This window comes from Hyaena hyaena, unplaced genomic scaffold (genome assembly GCF_003009895.1).
Source record: "Hyaena hyaena isolate Hyena2069 unplaced genomic scaffold, ASM300989v1 scaffold_10, whole genome shotgun sequence".
NCBI lineage: Eukaryota > Metazoa > Chordata > Mammalia > Carnivora > Hyaenidae > Hyaena > Hyaena hyaena.
The window spans coordinates 6878651-6898713 of NW_024080642.1; the positions used below are offsets into that span (position 1 = coordinate 6878651).

The following is a 20063-nucleotide window of genomic DNA, read 5'->3' on the forward strand; positions in this document are numbered from 1 at the left end:
ACTGCACCAATTTACATTTCCACCAACAGTGCACAAGGGTTCCCTTTTCTCCATATTCTCGCCAACACTTGTTATTTCTAGTCTTTTTGATAATTGCCATTCTGATAGATATGAGGTGAGGTCTCACTGTGGTTTTGAGTTACATTTCCCTGATTCGTGAAGTAGAGTATCTTTCCCTGTACCTGTTGTCTGGCTCTGTGTCTTCTTTTGAAAAATGTCTGTTCGGATCTGGTTGGTGGAGGAGTATACATATGTTGTGCAGGGTGTGTTTTGTGTGTGTGTGTGTGTGTGTGTCTGTCTGTTTGTGTGTGTTCCCTAGGTGTGTGTGTGTGTGTGTGTGTGTGTGTCTGTCTGTTTGTGTGTGTTCCCTAGGTCTATCCCAAGAGGGCTTTGGAGCGGGAACAGTGCAATAGCTGTGAGCCCACTTAGCACCAGGTCTTGGTTTCTGAATGCAATTTCACACTGAAAGGAACCAGGGCTCCTTGGAGGATGGCTTATTACAGGCTTGGAAATTACAAGTCGAGCCTGGAATATCTTAATGTGTCAGATGGTAAGGAAGTGCTCAAAGGGAGAGGGGACCCTGTCAAAAGGCTTGCAGAATCTTACACTTGCCAAATCTAAGATAATTTATAAACCACAATGAAAATGGGAACAGATTACAACCTATTGAATAGAATAGGAGTTCATAAGTCTGTACTGAATAAATGAATACGCGGGGGGAAGAGAAAGATTTTTCTTTTGTTTTTTAATATTTTTATTTATTTCTAGGAGAGAGAGAGAGAGACAGCGTGAGCAGGGGAGGTCAGAGAGAGAGGGAGTCACAGACTGAAACAGGCTCCAGGCTCTGAGCTGGCAGTCAGCACAGAGCCCGACGCGGGGCTCGAACCCACGAACCGCGAAGTCATGACCTAAGCGAAAGTCGGACGCTTAACCGACTAAGCCACCCAGGCGCCCCGAAACATGTCAGTCTTTATTAGAGCAGATTAGGAAGGAATTCTGAGAACAATTTCCTGAAGTGGAAAGTTCATCCCCGGACAGCTCTTCGCTTTTTTTGTCATTGGGAATGATATTTACAGAATGAATGTATTTTAGAACTGTGTAGAGAGATAAGATCTTAAGATTCTAAAATAGAGAAAATCATCNGCCACCCAGGCGCCCCGAGAAAGGTTTTTCTTAACATAGAATGCCATCTAATAAATGTAGGAAGAATGATGGAATTATAAAGTCACCATTTGGTAACCATCATAATATTAGTTTGTACAGAAACATCAGTGGGGCCTTTGGCTGCTTTAACAAGTTAACACAAACTTGGTGGTTTAAAACAACATAAATTATTCCCCCTGGAGTTCAGAAGTTGAAGTCAGTTTCACTGGGCTGAGATTGTGGTGTTGACAGGGGCACACCCCCTCTGATAGCTCTAGAAGAATCAGTTTTTTTTCACTTCCAGCTTCTGGTGGTGGTTAGAATCCCTTGGCTTTTCGCTGCATCAACCCAGTCTCTGCCTCCATGGTCACATTGCCTCCTGTCTCAGATCCGCCTCCCTCTTAAAGGATACATATGTCATTGTTTTTAGGGCCCATCCAAGGATCCAGGAAAAATCTTGCCATTTCAGTCCTTAACTTAATCACATTTGCAAAATTCTTTGTAGTCCCATTCACGGGGTCCAGGGGTTAGGACGTGGATATCTTTTGGGGGCCCATGCAGTCTACCTCAGATGCTGAAACAAGTGGGTGAAAGTTTCCTGGGTAACACGTTATTTATAGGGTTAAAGTACTTCCCCACAACAGAGGCAACTTCCTAGTGGTGGAACCTGGCAGATAGTGCCTTATTCCAGTGAGTAAGGTTAACATTACCAGTAAAGGGACAAATAGAAATTGTATATTACCTGATAGGGTGCAGTGAGAATAGCACAGCATCACTAATATTATATTTTTGTGAAAGATGCATAATCTGTATCTTATCATGAAGAAACCTCAGGTAAATTAAGGGACATTCTACAAAATAAATGACCTCTGATTTTCAAATCTCAAGCATGAAAGTAAAAAAATTGTGTATGCTGAAAGACTGTTCCAGATTGAAGGAGTCTTAACAGATTTGATGATTAAATATAAGAGGTGATCCTGGACTGGATTATTAAGGACATCATTTAGACAGGTGATAAAACTTAAATAGGTTCTGTGGATTCGATGGAAAAATTCTTTCATTACGTTTCAAGTTCAGTGACTTAACCAGGCTATGTCTTTTTTTTTTCACTGTTTATTTTTGAGAGAAAGAGCACGAGTGGGGGAGGGGCAGAGAGAGGGAGATACTGAAGTGGCTCTTGCCTCCTTGCTGTCAGCACAGAGCCCAACATGGGGCTTGAACTCATAAACTATTAGATGACCTGACCCGAAGTAGGATGCTTAACTGCTTAACTGACTGAGCCACCCAGGCGCCCCTTAACCAGGCTATGTATTAATGGCCATTGTTCTTTTTTTTTTTTTTCCTCCTGGTCCATGGTATGCCCTTTCAGTTTACAGATTTATTTCTTTTCAGTTAAATCTTTCTGTGTTATTCCTTAATGCTGTTTTCTGTTTCATTTGGTTCTAGTTTTTACTGACATGTGGATAACTGTCTTCCCTTTGTGTCCTCAGTTTGTTTTAGTCTTTTTTCTAATGCATACATTGGATTAAGTCAAGATTTTGCAACATAATAGTAGTTCAGTTTTCAGTTTTCTCCTTGCTGTTTTCTGGTGTTTTATAATGTTTAAGTGTTAGATGTATAATGGTATTACTTTTGTTCTGTTTTTGTCTTCTCAAGTTCCCTTTTCTCCTCAATCTCTTATCTCATCTTTTGAGTTTTATTTTATTGAATTCTTAGTCTTATTTTCCAAACCTCTCTTGGGAAGTATTATTCCTTTTCTTGGCTTATGCTTTCTCCTAGATTGGATTCTTTGTCTCTGCCTTCCTTGTTCCTTGTATTTTTACATTTTTGCATGTTGCATTGTTGCCATGTCATTTCTTTTTATCTTGTTCATGCTTAATATGGATGGTTCCGTCAGACTTCATATTCACTCCAACTTAGTTTAAGCTGGATACATCTCCTTGCCAACCTTCCCACTTGGGACCTATTATCCTCCACTCCAGTCTACCTTTGAGTGCTTGAGTGGTGCTTTTTATCCACTTTTCTGTCCTCTGGGGTATGGTTATGGGAGAAGATGGAGAGCTATGCTGGGGTTGAGTGCAACAACTTAGGCTTGGTTCTCTGCAGTCAGGGATAAAGTTTCAGTCCTGTGGGCTTTGCTTCATTCCACCATCTCAGGATGGTGGCATGTCTTGTACTCTTTCCTGCCACCGTTGACAACCCACGTCTGTCCGTCCCCCTTATTTTTTGATGGTCATTTAGCTTTATTCCAAACAGAGCTTTAACAACCATCCTTGTACATTTATCTTTATATGCTTGTGCTATTACTTCTTTAGAACAGATTGCTTGAGTTAGTGTTGTGGGGGTCAAAGGACATCTCTTACAGAAAATAAACCAATTAATACATCCAGTAACTTTGTGTGAGTGCTTCTGAGTAGTAAACAAATCCAAGGAAACAAATTAGTGGTTTCCCGGAGGGGGGGAAGTGGAGTCGTATGTGAATAGTATCTCAGAAAGCTGTTACAGGAAGGAAAGAAGGAAGGAAGAATACCTATTTCCCCTTAACCTTGTCAACATATTGGATACTACTAATTTTTTTTAAATGTTTATTTTTGAGAGAGAGAGAGACAGTGCAAGTAGGGGAGGGACAGAGAGACAGAGTCTGAAGCAGGCTCCAGGCTCTGAGCTGTCAGCACAGAGCCCAACTTGGGGCTCGAACTCATGAGCTATAGGATCATGACCTGAGCTGAAGTCCAACACTTAACCAGCTGAGCCACCAGGAGCTCCTGTATGCCACTGATTTTTAAAAATAATTGTTAATTATCATTAATTTATATTTCCCTATTAGTGAGGTCAGATGTCTTTTCAGATACTTGTTTACTCTTCGTAGTTCTTTTCTGAATACCTTTTTGCCATGCACTTTGTCCATGATTTTGTTTCGTGGGAGATCTTTGTAAACCAGGGATATTAACTATTTATTAGCTGTTTCAAATATTTTATCCCACTTTATCATAACCTGCTTATGGTGTCTTATGATACAGAATGTAAAATGATTTTTAATTGTTTTAATTTTTAAAAATTTTTGAGGGGGGAGAGGCAGAGGGGAGAGAGAGAGAGAGAGAGAGAGAGAGAGAGAGAATCTCAAACAGTCTCCCCGCCCAGCACAAAGCCTTAGATGTGGCTTGAACTCATGAACTGTGGGATCATGACCTGAGCTGGTCAAGAGTAGGATGCTTAACCAACTGTGACACACCGTGCCCCAGAAAAAAAACTTTATAAAAAAAAAAAAAAAAAAAAAGGTAATATATGAGATGAGAGCAGAAAATCTGCCATCTAGCTGATGGCAGAATGAGAGGTCATCACAGTCGGCGAGCAGCATATACAAAGATTTTGTGGCGGGAGAGAGGGTGGCAAGAGAGAGCATGGCATATACCAGGAATTGAAAGCAGACAGAATGGCTGGAGGAGGAGAGGGTCTCTGGGAGGTGGTATCCGATGAGTTGGAGAGAGATTAGCAAGACCAGATCACACACAGCCTTGTAGGCCAGGTGAAAGGTTTTAGTTTTGACCTAAGGTTCTTGGGAAGTTTTTGAAAGGTTTTAATGAGAGTTAAAGATAGGTAAAAGAACTCTGAGTTCTTAGATCATAATTACATTAAAAAATAGCTACAGTTGTAATGGTTTTCACTGGGAAAAGGTAGTTGTTTAGGTAAGGATATGTTTCTGAAGATCACCTCTTGTGCCACACGTTGTTGTGTTTAATAATCTACATTCTGATCGTGTCATTTGCTCCTTGATGGTACGGTTTGTGGTAAGGGCACTGCATTTTAATTAAAGGGCTAGATGGAAAATGAAAATGCTGCAATCATAAAAAGCCTTGATAATAATACAGGGAGAGATTATGGAAATATTTACGTAGGAATTGATATCATATATATATATATTTTTTTAAATGTTTTATTTATTTCTAGGAGAGAGAGAGAGACAGCGTGAGCAGGGGAGGGTCAGAGAGAGAGGGAGTAACAGACTCTGAAACAGGCTCCAGGCTCTGAGCTGGCAGTCAGCACAGAGCCCGACGCGGGGCTCGAACCCACGAACCGCGAGATCATGACCTAAGCAAAAGTCAGACGCTTAACCGACTAAGCCACCCAGGCGCCCCTGATATCATATATTTCTAAGTTATTCAATAATGAAAACCCGTTGACAAACGGAAATAGTTTTATCAAAATGATTATTGGGGGAGAGCTTTTTAAGTAGCTTGTCATTTGAAGGGCTTCTGAATTGATTTTTTCTAACTTGTTTCTATTTCTTTGCCTTTGTAGGAGAGTAGTTATTTTGATGGAGTTAGACATTTTGAAATCAGCTGAAGCAGTTGGATTAAAGATTGGCAATCCCGTGCCCTATAATGAAGGTAAAATGCTTTTTTATAGGTTGTAGCCCTCAACTGAATACCTCTTTATAGATCCAGAATTCTACATTTTGGTTTCTGTTTGATTTGTTAGTCTTACAAAAACTCGTGATTTGGGGGTTTAGGAACCAGGTTATTGTTTTCAGTACGGAAAACAAGATGGTAGGACTCCAGAAGGAAAAGCCTCGCCTCTGTTTTCCCCTGCACACAGCTCCCTTCTGACTCCTGCCTTGTGTGTTCCCAGCAGCGTGGGGTTCGTCCCACACTCAGCAGCTCTCTGATTCTCTGTGGACGTGAGCCGCTGTCCTCCAGTTCCAGTTTAGTTCTGATACTGCCCGTCCCAAGTTAGCAGCAGATTCCCCTGGCAAAGACCGAGTCTCACAGGGCTGCCTCCACACCCCTCCACCACTGCCAGACCCCGGTTCAGATGCCACTTGAAAGTCTAGGTAGTTCCCTGTGCTTCTCACCAACCGGCTGTAAATTGGAGGTTCCCACAATCCCCTCCTCAGGTTCCGTTGGATTAATGAGCTGGCGCGGCTCACAGCACTCCGAGAACAGCTCGATGGGAGAGGTGCATTGGACGAGGTGTGTGGGAGGGTGCAGAGCTTCCGTGCTCTCTCGGGGCACGCTGTCCTCCCGGCACCTCCACGTGTTCACCTACAGAAGCGCCCCAAACCCCATCCTTTTGGGTTTTCATGGAGGCCTCCTTAGCCATATTTGATGAAGTCACAGGGTGATTGGCCCCACCTCCAATCTCTCTCCTTTCCCCAGAGGTGGGAAGTAGGTGCTGAAAGCTCCAACTCTAATCTCATGGTTAGTTCCCCTTGGCAACCATCCCCATTGTTAGGCGCTTTACAGAAGTTACCTTGCTCACACTAAGGTGTGGTTGAAATGGGCTTTTTATAAATAAGATACCCTTAATTCCTCTTGTTAGGAAACTGTAAGGGCTTTAAGAGCTCTGTGCCGGGAACCATGAATGAAGGTCAAAAAAAAATTTCTTATTATGTATCACAATATCATGAGCTTGGATTAGGAAGGAAGGAAAATGAAAGAATGTAATAGAAAAAAATCGCACTTACAATAGATTAAAAATAACAAATACATTGAAGTAACATTAAGGAGAAATGTGCTTTTTGTAATGTTTATTTATATTTGAGAGAGACAAAGACAGACAGAGCATGAGTGGGGAGGGGCAGGGGGGTATCCGGGGCAGGCTCCAGGCCCTGAGCTGTCAGCACAGAGCCTGATGTGGGGCTCGATTGAATTCACAAACCACAAGATCATGACCTGAGCTGAAGTCAAATGCTCAACCGACTGAGCTACCCAGGTGCCCCGAGAAATGTTCTTTCTTAAGATCATTCTCATAAGATCATTCTTACATTTTTAAAAAATTTTATTAATATTATTTTTGTTTTTAAAAAACGTAAAGCAGGGGCACCTGGCTGTTGGTAGAACAATCAGCTCTTGATCTCTAGGTTGTGAGTTTGAGCCCCACGTTGCATATAGAGGTTATTAAAAATAAAATCTTTAGGGGTGCCTGGGTGGCTCAGTTGTTTGCCTTCAGCTCAGGTCATGATATAACAGTTCATGAGTTCAAGCCCCACATCGGGCTCTGTGCTGACAGCTCAGGGCCTGGAGCCTGCTTCGGATCCTGTGTCTCCCTCTATCTCTGCCCCTTCCCTGCTCACACTCTGTCTGTCTGTCTCAAAAGTAAATAAATGTTTTAAAAAATTAGAAAATGAAACCATCAAAAATAATAAAGAGGATGGGGCTGCATATGAATTAGGATAATTCACAATGAATACATGATTACATTGAAATAAAAAAAGTTTCACATGGTAAAAGTAGAAAGGTATGTAAACTTAAACTAGGATAAAATACTTACAAAAGACAAGACCGGTAGAGGCGCCTGGCTGGCTCAGTCAGTAGAGCGTGTGATTCTTTTTTTTTGTTTTGTTTTAATGTTTTATTTATTTCTGAGAGAGACACAACGTGAGCAGGGGAGGGTCAGATAGAGAGGGAGACAGAGAACCAAAAGCAGGCTCCAGACTCCGAGCCAGCTGTTAGCACAGAGCCTGACATGGGGCCCAAACCCACGAACCGTGAGATCATGACCTGAGCCGAAGTCGGACACTTAACCGACTGAGCCACCCAGGTGCCCGGAGCGTGTGATTCTTGATCTCAGGGTCATGAATTTGAGCCCCACAGTAACAACAACAACAACAACAAAGCAAATAGCCAATACATAACAAAAAATATTTAGCCTTACTGGTTGTTTTTGTCTTGTTCCTGGTCTTAGGGAGATAGCATTGTCTTTTTCCATTAAGTATTATGTTAGCTGTAGGTTTTCATAGATTCTTTTTATCATTATGAAGATGTTTACTTCAAAAAAATTTTTTTTAATGGTTTTATTTTTTATTGAGAGACAGAGAGAGACAGAGCATGAGCATGGGAGGGGCAGAGGGAGGGGGAGACAGAGAATCTGAAGGAGGCTCCAGGCTCTGAGCTTGTAGCTCAGATCCTGATGCGGGGCTTGAACCCATGAACTGTGAGATCATGACCTGAGCCGAAGTCGAACACTTAATCGACTCAGCCGCCCAGGTGCCCCAAGATGTTTACTTTTAATTCCTAGTTTGCTGAGGGTTTTTTTTTTTTTTATCAGGAATAGGATAGTGAATTTTTTGTCAAATGTTTTTTCTGTGTCTATTGATGATTATATGGTTTTTCTTTTTTATTGGTTAATGTGGTGAGTTACAATCAATAATTTTCGAATGCTAAGCCCATTTGTGGTTTCTGGGATATGTTATGTCATCATGATCTATTTATACTTTTTATACATTATTGGATTTCATTTGCTGAATTTGCTTGATTTAACAAACTAGTTTGATTTGATTTTTTTGAGAATTTTTACATCTGTATTATGAGGGACATTTGTCTATTATTTTCTTGCAATACCTTTTGTCTAATTTTGTTATCATAGTAATCCTGGCCTTATGGAATGAATTAGAAAGTGTTCCCTCTTCAATTTTCTACAATAGTACACGTGGAATTATTACTTTGTACTTAAATGTTTAGTAGAGTTTACCAGTAAAGCCATCTGGGGCTCATATTTTTTTTAGGAAGGTTTTAAACTACAAATGGAGTTTCCTTAACAGATACATATAGGGTTATCTAGATAATCTATTCTGTTTTGAGTGAGCTGTAGTAGATTGTGTTTTAAGGAATTTGACCATTTCATTTAAGTTGTTGGGTTTATTAGCCTGTATAAAAGTAGCCTGGGGTCCTGAATGGTTCAGTCAGTAGAGCATGTGACTCTTGATCTCAGGGTTATAAATTCAAGACCCACTTTAGGTGTAGAGATTACTTAAAGTCTTATCAGAATGAATAAAATAAATGTAGTATTAGCCTTTTGGTATCCATAGAATCTACAGTGATGTCATTTGTCTCATACTTGATATTAATAATTTGTATTCTTTTTTTTTTTTTCGTGATCAGTCCAGCTAGATGATTTATCAAGTTTACTGATCTTTTCAAAGAACCAGCTTTTGGTTTCATTGATTTTTTTTTCCTGTTTTTATACTTTCTATACTATTGATTTATGCTTTGATTTAAAAATAAATTTTTTTTAAGTACATTTATTTATTTTGGGAGAGCACAAACCAGGGAGGGACAGAGAGAGGGAGAATCCTAAGTAGGCTCTGTGCTGTCAGCTGACCAAGGGCTCCATCTCATGAAACTGTGAGATCATGACCTGAACAGAAGTCAAGAGTCAACACTTAGCGGGCTGAGCCACCCAGGTGCCCCTATGCATTGATCTTTAATGTTTCCTTTCCTCTGTTTATATTGGACTTAATATATTCTTTCTTTCCATTTCTGTAGGTGAATGCTGGGTTCATTGATTGTGATCTTCTTTCCTAAAATTAGAGCATTTAGTATCATAAATTTACCAGTAAGCACTGCTTTAACAACGTCAAGCACGTTCTGGTGCTACAAGTTTTATTCCATTCAAAACACTTTCTGGGGCACCTGGGTGGTTCAGTTAGGCATCCTACTCTTGATTTGGGCTCAGGTCATGATCTCACCATTTGCAAGATTGAGCCCCAGGTTGGGCTCTGTGCTGACAGCATGGAGCCTTGGGATTTTCTCTCACCCCTCCCCTGCATGCACGTGCGCACACTCTCTAAAAATAAATAAACTTGGGGGAAAAAAGTCAGATAATTTTATGTATACTTTAAAACAAAACCAAATAGGGGTGCCTGGGTGGCTCAGTCAGTTAAGGTCATGATCTCATAGTTCGTGAGTTCAAGCCCCGCATTGGGCTCTGTGCTGACAGCTCAGAGCCTGGAGCCTGCTTCAGATTCTGCGTGTCCCTCTCTCTCTGTTCTTCCCCTGCTCGCTGTCTGTCTCTCAAAATAAATAAACATTAGAATTTTTTTTTAATTTTTTAAACTTTTTTTAAAATTAAAAAAATAAAATAAAACAAAACCAAATAAATAACGTTTCCCTGCCTTATTTTTCTTTGGTTTCTAACTCCTGTCCAAAGGCAGTCTTTTTAAATTTTAAGCTATTTCTGTTTTTTTCTATATTTTTCCATATTTATTTCCATATTTTTAAATAACATTTATGCTGTTCTTTCTTGATTTTTCAGTGTAGAGATTTGTTTACTGACTTCACACTATGAAAGATTAGAATGTGGCTTTCTTAAATCTCTCCTCCCCAGATAGAAGAATTAGATGTGATATCAGATTAGGTCATATAAATGACTAGTCTAGATTTAAGTTTTTTTTATAAAACATTGTGTTGCTTTGTTAGAAATTTAGATATTATTTAAAACACATATATAGTAGGGTATATTTAAAATTTTAAATGTTTTCACATTGGCTTTTTTAGAAGTTTTTATTTATTCATTTATTTAAGCAGTCTGCATCCAACATGGGGTTCAAATTCACGACCCATGGATGAAGAGTCATGTGCTATTCTGACTCAGCCAGTCTCTTGATTTTTTAATAATTAAGAAAATAGATTATTTTATTGATTAATTTTTAAAATGTTTAATTCCGTATAGTTAACATGCAGCATTCTATTATTTTCAGGTGTACAATATAATGATTTGACAACTCTATACATTACCCAGTGCTCGTCATGATAAGTGTGCTCCTAACCCCCACGTGTTTTACCCATCCCCCCACCCACCTCCCTCTGGTAACCGACAGCTTGTTCTCCATACTTAAGAGTCTGTTTTTTGGGTTGTCTCTTTTTCTTTCTTTCTTTGTTTTGTTTGTTAAATTCTACATATGCATGAGATGATACTTGTCTTTCTCTGACACACTTATTTTACTTAGCCTTATACTCTCTATCTAAATCCATGGTGTTGCAGATAGCAAGATTTTATTTAATCTTATTTTTTAATGGCTGAATAATGCCACATCTTCTTTACCCAACTGTCTATCAATGGACACTTGGACTGTTTCCATAATTTGGCTATTGTAAATAATGCTGCAGTAAACATAGGGGTGCATGTATCTTTTCGAATTAGTGTATTCGTATTCTGTGGGTAAATGTTCAGTAGTGGAAATACAGGATCATATGGGAGTTTTTTTTTAATTTTTAAGTTTTAATTTCTATATGTTAACATGCTTATTAATACAGACTTTATTTTTTAGGTTTATTTTTTAGCGAGAGAGAGAATGGGGGAGGGTGAGAGAGAGAGAGAAAGAGAGAGCAAAGAAAGAGAGCCAAGCAGGCTCCATGCTGTTGATGCAGAGCCAGACACAGGACTTGACCACACAAACTGTGAGATCGTGACCTGAGCAGAAATCAAGAATCAGATGCTTAACCAACAGTGCCCCTCAAACGCGCCTAATGCAGACTTTAATCTGATAAAGTCTGCCCCCAGTCAGACTGTTGATTGTTTCCATTTGTAATTGGTTAAATCAGAGAAAATTTTTAAATTAATTTTGAATATGTCATCAAAAATATTCACTTAATGTGATCGTATCTGTTTTATGATATCAAAACGTTTTTTCCTCCCCAAGTAAAGATTCTAAGATAAATACAAGATTCCTTTGAATGAGGGGCGCCTGGGTGGCTTAGTCGGTTGAGCGTCCGACTTTCGCTTAGGTCATGATCTCGTGGTTCGTGGGTGCGAGCCCCGCGTCGGGCTCTGTGCTGACTGCAAGCTCAGAGCCTGGAGGCTGTTTCAGAGTCTGTCACTCCCTCTCTCTCTGACCCTCCCCTGCTCATGCTATCTCTCTCTCTCTCTCCTAGAAATAAATAAAACGTTAAAAAAAAAAAAGATTCCTTTGAATGAAAAAAATAGAAGCCTTCTCAACCATTGAGCTTATAAAACAGTATGGCAGATTGCTACCGGCACACTTGCTGTAAGAGGAAAGTATGTCCAATGAAAAGGAAATTTAAAATATGACGTTAGACTTGTACGAAAAATTTAGCAAGGCCTTTACTTCATTTACTTTTAACTTTTCCATAAATACCAAAAAAGACATTGGACAGTTCATATTGAAACTTAGAAAAATTTCTTTTTCCATAAAGCAAACTTATACATTCTCTTTCCCTGTGGCTCCTTCTTCCAGGCCCCCTCCACTCTGCTAAAGAGCTATTGGGTTCTTCCAGATTTTCAGTTAGGTAGTTTCCAAGCCGACTGGGCTTTCTAGGTACATAGTTCCTGCTCAGGGTTTTCCAGTCCACTTGTCCAACTCTGAAAGCATATCGGCCCGTTCGTGTTCCACGTGCTTTGTTCATGGGACAGGTAGAACTTTGAGAAGCATGGTGTCCCCCAGTGTGCACTGCTGAAGAGCACTGTACGCAAAGTAGGTTTTTCACTGATTAAAATACTTTAATAAATAGGGATCCAAAACAAGCCTGGTCCCTGTCACCGTAACTTGTTTTTGCATTGTGTTGCTGTTCCAGTCACCTTCCCCACTGATATTATGTGGCTTTGGTCACCTCCCGGCTCTCCTTTCCTGGCACGTGTTCTGGTAGTTCTATTTTTAATATTTTGAGGAACCTCGCAACTGTTTTCCACAGCAGCTACACCAGTTTGTAGTCCCACCAACAGTGCGTGAGGATTCCTTTTTCCTCCACATTCTTGCCAACAACCTGTTGATTCCTGTGTTGATTTTAGCCATTCTGACAGGTGTGAGGTGACATCTCATTGTAATTCTGATTTGCATTTCCCTGATGATGAGTGATGTTGAGCATCTTTTCATGTCTCTTGGCCATCTGGATGTCTTCTTTGGAAAAGTATCTATTTGTGTTTGCTGCCCATTTTTAATTGGATTATTTGTTTTTCATTATCAGTTAATTTTTTAATGTTTTTTAATGTTGTTATTTGTTTATGAGAGAGAGAAAGACAGAGTGTGAACAGGGAGGGTCAGAGAGAGAGAGACACAGAATCTGAAGCAGGCTTCAGGCTCAGAGCTGTCAGCACAGAGCCCAACATGGGGCTTGAACTCGTGAACCATCAGATCATGACCTGAGCTGAAGTCAGATCCTTTACCGACTGAGCCCACTGAGGCACCTCTATCACTTAATTATTCAACTAAATCTGAAGAGATGATGACCAGTCATGAATATTTAGAAAAGAATTTCTGACACAATTTATGACAAATACATATGTTTAAGGAAATGTATGGAATAATTTTAAGAGCTTACATAGTTTATTAATTAATAGCTTATATTAGCTATTGTAATTATAAACATGATATTTTAAAAATTAAAAATGGGAGCGCCTGTGTGGCTCACTTGGTTAAGAGTCCAACTTTGGCTTAGGTCAGCCTCACGGTTTGTGAGTTCAAGCCCTACATCAGGCTCTCTGCTGTCAGCATGGGGCCTGCCTCAGATCCTCTGTCTCCCCCCTCCCTCAAAAATAAACAAACATATACAAAAATTAAAAATGACTTTTCAGCTGCTCAGTATAAAGATGCCAAAAGTTGTATATATGACTTAGCTTATTTAAAGTTTTCCATTATGTATTTCTTTTTTTTTTTTTTTTTTAAATAGTTTATACCATTATGTATTTCTTGATTGCACAGTGTTGTTTCTTTTTCCAGTTGATTTCACAGTAGGAAATTAAGTAGGTGTTTGTTTTTAACTTAGAGAAATAACTGTTGTGGTTAAAATTAAACTGTTTCCGATGCTCCTAATAAAGAAAGGTGATTAGGTGGTTTCTACTAAAGTACTCTAATTCACTGTTTAAATTTAAACTTAGCAAGCATAATTCTTCAATCTATCATTAATCAAAAATTACTAGTCAGGCTTTTGCCTAAGAAAGATAAATATGATCCCAGTAATTTTTGTACTAGAGGCAAACTGCATCCTGTTCTTGTTTTCCTATCTGGGACCCAGTTCTGGCCTTCCCTCGGTGGAGTTAATGGAAAGCAAAGGAAGGGTTGAGACGCTCCAGTCTGAACTCTCGCACAGTCGTCCCTACAATCACAGAATGTAAAGAGGTAGCAGGAACTGTTTTTAGACATCAGTTGTTTTAATTATAAGACAGGATGAAGGTAATGGAGGTGATAAGTGACTTGGCTAAGATTGCACAGCAGGTGGCTTGCCTCAACAGATGACACTCATTACTCCTGATTTCCAGGCAAAGATGCTTTCCACTGTACCCAGGCCTTCAAAGATTAACCTTCATATCAAAGTTTTGCCTATTATGAAAATTTATTTTAGTTAATACAGTGTGTGAGCTGAATCTATTGTAGGAATGTTTGTGTGTGTGTATGTGTGTATATATATAATCAGAAGTTATCTGTTTGTTTCATGTTAGTATATCTGTCCATTAAAACATGTATAATTTTATTTTTTAAAGTTTGAGACAAAGAATGCACATGCACAAGCAGGGGAGGGGCACAGAGAAGGGGAGAGAGAGAACTCCAAGAGGTTCCACACTGTCAGCACAGAGCCTGACGTGGGGCTTGAACTCATGAACCATGAGATCATGACTTAGGCCAAAATCCCAAGTTGGACGCTTAACCAACTGAGCCACCCCAAAGCTTGAATAATTAAAAAAAATTTTTTTTAATGTTTTATTTATATCTGAGAGAGAGAAACAGCGTGAACAGGGGAGGGTCAGAGAGAGAGGGAGATACAGAATCTGAAACAGGCTCCAGGCTCTGAGCTGGCTGTCAGCACAGAGCCCGACGCGGGACTCAAACCCACAAACCATGAGATCATGACCTGAGCTGAAGCCAGATATTTAACCTACTGAGCCACCCAGGTGCCCCTAAAACTTGAATGATTTAAAAAATGGAAATATAATTAAGATAATCAGACATCTTTTTTTAAAAAAAAATATTAATTTTGTTGTAACTCTTGAATAGATCGTATAATTACATGTTTCAAAAATCAAAACTACAAAATTGTGTATTTAGAGGAATCTAAACTGCTACCCCTGCCTCCTCCTGCCATGTTTGTGTCCACTGCTGACCTGTATAGGTACCAGTTTTAGTGGTTGCTTTTTATCCTTTGGGTGTTTCTTCATGCAAATATGTATGTATTACCAAATAAAAATATTATGTATTTTCATTCCATGCTCCAGTTTGCTTACACAAAAGATAGGATATTGTGTATATTATCTTACATTAAAATTTTTTTATTATTAAAAAAATTTTTAGTGTTTATTTATTTTTGAGAGAGGAGAGAGTACAAGGAGGAGAGGGGCAGAGAGAGAGAGAAACACAGACTCTGAAGCAGGCTCCAGGCCCTGAACTGTCTGTGCAGAGCCTGATGCGGGGCTTGAACCTACAAACTGTGAGATTGTGTGAGCCACCCAGGTGCCCCTTCCCTTTTCTTGATCCTGCTTTAAACAAATTTTTTTTTTTAGCTTAGAGATATTTCCATGTATGTACACTTAAAGATCTTCTTTATTTAAAATCAAACAATCATAAAATGTTCTGTTGTGTAGCTGTTCCATAATTTAACCAGCCTCGTGTTGCTGCCCCTTGGATGGTTTGCACGCTGCAGCAATGAAAACAGCACTGCAGTGCGTAACTTACACATACACAGGGTGTGGGCAGGGGTGGTTTGGTTGCCAGAAGTAAGATTGCTGGATCTGTGGCTAAATGCGTCTGTGGGAGGTGACCATGGCAGGGCTCCCCTCCGGAGCATGGTAACATTCGGCATTCCCGCCAGCCAGACATGAAAGTGCTAGTTTCCTCTCCGCGCTACCCAGAGTATGTTACCAGTCTTTTGAATTTTCACCAATCTCATAGATGAAAACTGGAATCTGAATATAGTGTTTTAATTTGTATTCTGAGCAAGATGAGTATCCTTTTAAATATTTGAGGGCTTTTGATTTTCTGTGAGCTGACTCTGTATTCTCCATTTTTCTTTTGGGTTGTTTGTCTTTTTCTTCCATTTGTAAGAGTTCTTTAAAGAGTAGGGAAGATTAATCCTTTGTCTCTGATATGAGTTAGAAAGGCTTTTTTTAGTTGGTGATAGTGGCTTTTTGCCACATAGCAACTTTTTTGTTGTTGCTGTTTTTATGAAGTTGAATTTTCCAGTCTTTTTAAAATGACTTCAGAACTTTGAACCATTGTTAGAAAGGTCTTCTTTAGGGGTTCCGAGCTGGTTCAGCCGATAGAGCATGCAGCTCTTGATCTTGGGGTTGTGAGTTTGAGCTCCACATTGGGTATGGAGCCTACCTAAAAAAATTTTTTTAATTAAAAAAAAATGAGGAAGGTCTTTCCTTACTCCAAAGGTATGAAGGCATTTGCCCATTTTTTTAAGTTTATGTATTTATTTTGAGAGACAGAACAGGGGAGGGACAGAGAGAGAGGGAGAGAGAATGCCAAGCAGGCTCTGAGCTGTCAGCACAGAGCCCAAAGCGGGGCTCAACCCCACAAACAGATCCTGGCCTGAGTCGAAGTCCGATGCTTACCTGACTTAGCCACCCAGGTGCCCCCATATTTTATTCTAGTACCTACACAATTACATTTTCTATATGTAAATCATGTATGCCACTTCTGTCTTATAATTGGTTTCTTGATTTATGGTGTTTTAAGCTTCACTTTTCACATAATTTGGAATTTATGGATTTTCTCTGCTCCCTCAAGTCACTAAACATGTTGTCTATGTGGGATGTTTGTGTGTAGACTAGATATTAATTCTCCTTCTTGCTCTGTATGATTTTTAGAAATGGGAAAGTTTAGTTAATTGTGCTGCTTCCAAAAATGGAACCATCTAGATTTTAATGTTTATCTATACAAAACATAGTAATTTGGTGTTTTAAATTAGAGAAGGGGATGCCTGGGAGGCTCTGTCAGTTAGTCATCTGACTCTTGTTTTCTGCTTGGGTTTGTGAGTTCGAGCCCCACTTTGGGCTCTGTGCTGGCAGTGTGGAGCCTGCCTGGGATTCTGTCTGTCTCTCTCTCTGCCTCTCTCTCTCTCTCAAAATAAATACGTAAACTTAAAAAAAAAATAAATTGGAGAAGGAAAGCTGAAGCTTATATAGGTAAAGTTCTAAAATCTTAAATTGGAACACCACGTTTGTTTTGCAGTAGTACAGTTTTGTTAAAATCAGCACATTGGTTATCTTCTCAGCTTTCAGGACAAAACAGTGCTTAGCGTCTCTGAAATCTTAGGATGCAGAAGAGTCGAGGGAGAGATGATTGTGCCCAACTTTATCACCTTTGTCCAGGTTTCTAATGTTTTTCAGGTTGTATTTAATTGAGTGGTTGCTGTGGAGATTTTGTGTTTCAGGGGCAAAAGTACTTGAGATAAAGCTGGAGTTGAAAGGGTTGAAAGGTAATTATCACTTGGGGTCAAGACTATAGAACAAGCATAAAAACTCCTTTGTCTCAATAGTCCATTCCACTTACTCTTCCCTTTCTTCAGGGGCTGTTAAAGTGCAAAGGAATAGGAGAAGATTGTGCTGTCCAGGATTATTTGCTGTTGAATTTCATTGTAACCAGATCAATAACACTTTGTTACTTGGGCCATCATGGAAATAGCTTTGTTACAGTGACTATTAAGCTATGGTGTATTTCACAGAAATGGTTTCTAATTGTCTATTGTGAAGGCAAGGAAACTGTTACTAGTGAGGAGAGAAGTAAAGTTACGTTTGTATCCTCCCAACACTTAACCCAGAACCTGTGATATATCAGGTGAGCTGTAAAATTAAAAGTGACTAAACCCAAATGGGAAATAGGCAGGAATTCCAAAGTGTGCATTGAAACTGTTTGAAACTAGTATTACCACATTAAGTACAGATACTTACAGAATTTTCCAAACATGAGAAATAAAACTTCAAACACAGTTCATGTTTCATATAGTATTAGATTGGATGATTTTAAGCTCCCATATCTACCACTATATATTTTTGTCACTTATGTCTATTACTACTACGAACCTACACTGCTTCTAACAATATCTTACTTAGATTTAAATTTCTTACATGATACGTAGTTACTAGTATTATTTATTATTGAAAGGTAGTAGTTGGAATTTTTTTCAGCCTTATTCTGATCATTTTCTGCCAATAGGAATTTTTAATGAATGGATTGACTTGTATTTTTTTTCTGGTTGTTGTTAAGAAGGTACTTGCTAGGAGAAATTGAGTTTTTGTTACTCTGTATACTCCATGGGTGTTAGCTGATTTTTCTCAGCTTGTGGCTCGTTAACCATTATTTATATTTTTTAACTTTTTTAAATGTTTATTTGAGAGAGAGTGAGCATGAGTGGGGGAGAGGGACAGAGAGAGAGGGGGAGAGAATCCCAAGCAGACTCTGTGCTGAGTGGATCCCAGTGTTGGGGTGTGATCCCACAAACTATGAGATCATGACCTGAGCCGAATTTAAGAGTTGGATGCTCAAATGACTGAGCTACACGGATGTCCTGGTGTGTGTGTGTGTGTGTGTGTGTGTATTTTTTTTTTTTTTTTAATTTTAAGGTAATCTCTGCCAAACGTGGGACTTAAATTCATGACCCTGAGATTAAGAGTAGCATCCTTCAGGGGCACCTCAGTGGCTCAGTCAATTAACCACCCGACTTTGACTCAGGTCATGATCTCACAGTTCATGGGTTTGAGTCCCACATTCAGCTCTATGCTGACAGCTCAGAGTCTGGAGCCTGCTTTAGATTCTGTGTCTCCCTCTCTCTCTCTGCCTCTCCCCCAGCTCATGCATGCTATCTCTCTGTCTCTCTCTCTGCCTCTTTTTCAAAAGTAAACAGTTTTTTAAAAGGTATTAAAAATAAAGTAGTTGGGGCGCCTGGGTGGCTTAGTCGGTTAAGCGTCTGACTTTCGCTTAGGTCATGATCTCGCGGTTCGTGGGTTCGAGCCCCGCGTCGGGCTCTGTGCTGACTGCCAGCTCAGAGCCTGGAGCCTGTTTCAGAGTCTGTGACTCCCTCTCTCCCTGACCCTCCCCTGCTCACGCTGTCTCTCTCTCTCTCCTAGAAATAAATAAAAATATTAAAAAAAAATAAAATAAAATAAAATAAAAATAAAGTAGCAAGCTCCACCGACTAAGCCAACCTCACATACCATTATAATGATAACAAAAATGATAGGTGTAAGTGCAAGTAACTTGAGGAGATAGAGTCTTTTAGTGTCCGACTTCCCCCTGGTTCAGAGACAGTGGTATAAAGCTAGCACAGAGCAAAAGAGTCTAAGAATTAACAACCTTGATTCATCTTAGGGGGATGGTTTCATCTGCAGGTGGCACAAAACAGAACATTAGCAGTTGATTCTCTGCATTGATGTTTCGGGGTAGAACTTCAGTGTTTAGAAAGATTTTCATTTAGCCTTGGACTAATTTCGGGTTTCATGGTCAGCAGCTGTGTTGGCGGTGCATTAAGTTGAAGGGCAATTGTTGCTGTTTAGAGAACACCAGGACTCTTGTCATCCATTAGGTTTTAGGACTGCAAGTGTGGCCCACTGCAGAAGTTAAAGATTGCTCTAATAAGATTAGTAACTTCCCTGACTACTAGATATTATGCTTATTAGTTCTGTGTAGCTAGATTTTTGGCTGCTAGAATAGGTTGCTTACAATTAAAAATTAACTAGATGGTGGTAAAGTGGATGGATCTAGTCACGCAAACCTGGGTCAGGACCAGATTCTGCCTCCTCCTAGCTCTGTGTGACTTTGGGGAAGTTATTTGACCTCTTTAACCAAGCTTTCTCATCTGTTAAATGAATGTAATAATACTGCCTTTGTCACAAGCCCGAAGATTAACCTTGTACCTGGTGCATAGTAAGCACTCAAAAATTGTAGCTATTAGCAATAGATCTGTTATAAGGCCTAATTGGTGTCTTATTAAATATACTGTGCTTCACTGAGTCTGAGAATCCAATGGTTGTAATTGACTGTACCATTAAATTATGTACTGATAAGAAATTATCACACATAGATGGCCCATTAGATTTTATCTGGGACCTACAGTTTGCCTTTGATCACCTTTTGGGTTTGAATCCTGATGAATCCTTTGCTTCCCACCCTCTATACTCTCTCCTCTGGTTCTCAACCTCCTCAAGTTCAAATCTGCTGTCCTTTTTAGCTCCCATGGAATTGTTTTGTA

At 39.6% G+C, this 20063-nt stretch overlaps 1 protein-coding gene across 2 annotated transcripts in view; it reads left to right on the top strand.

Annotated features, from left to right (window-relative positions):
- RPA1 (replication protein A1) overlaps window positions 1–20063 on the top strand; it is a 74304-nt gene that overhangs the window by 24946 nt on the left and 29295 nt on the right. For both annotated transcript variants that reach the window (XM_039253787.1, XM_039253796.1), the window contains exon 5: window positions 5443–5531. In XM_039253787.1, the coding sequence (XP_039109718.1) occupies window positions 5443–5531 (89 nt within the window). The remainder of the gene's footprint in view (window positions 1–5442; window positions 5532–20063) is intronic.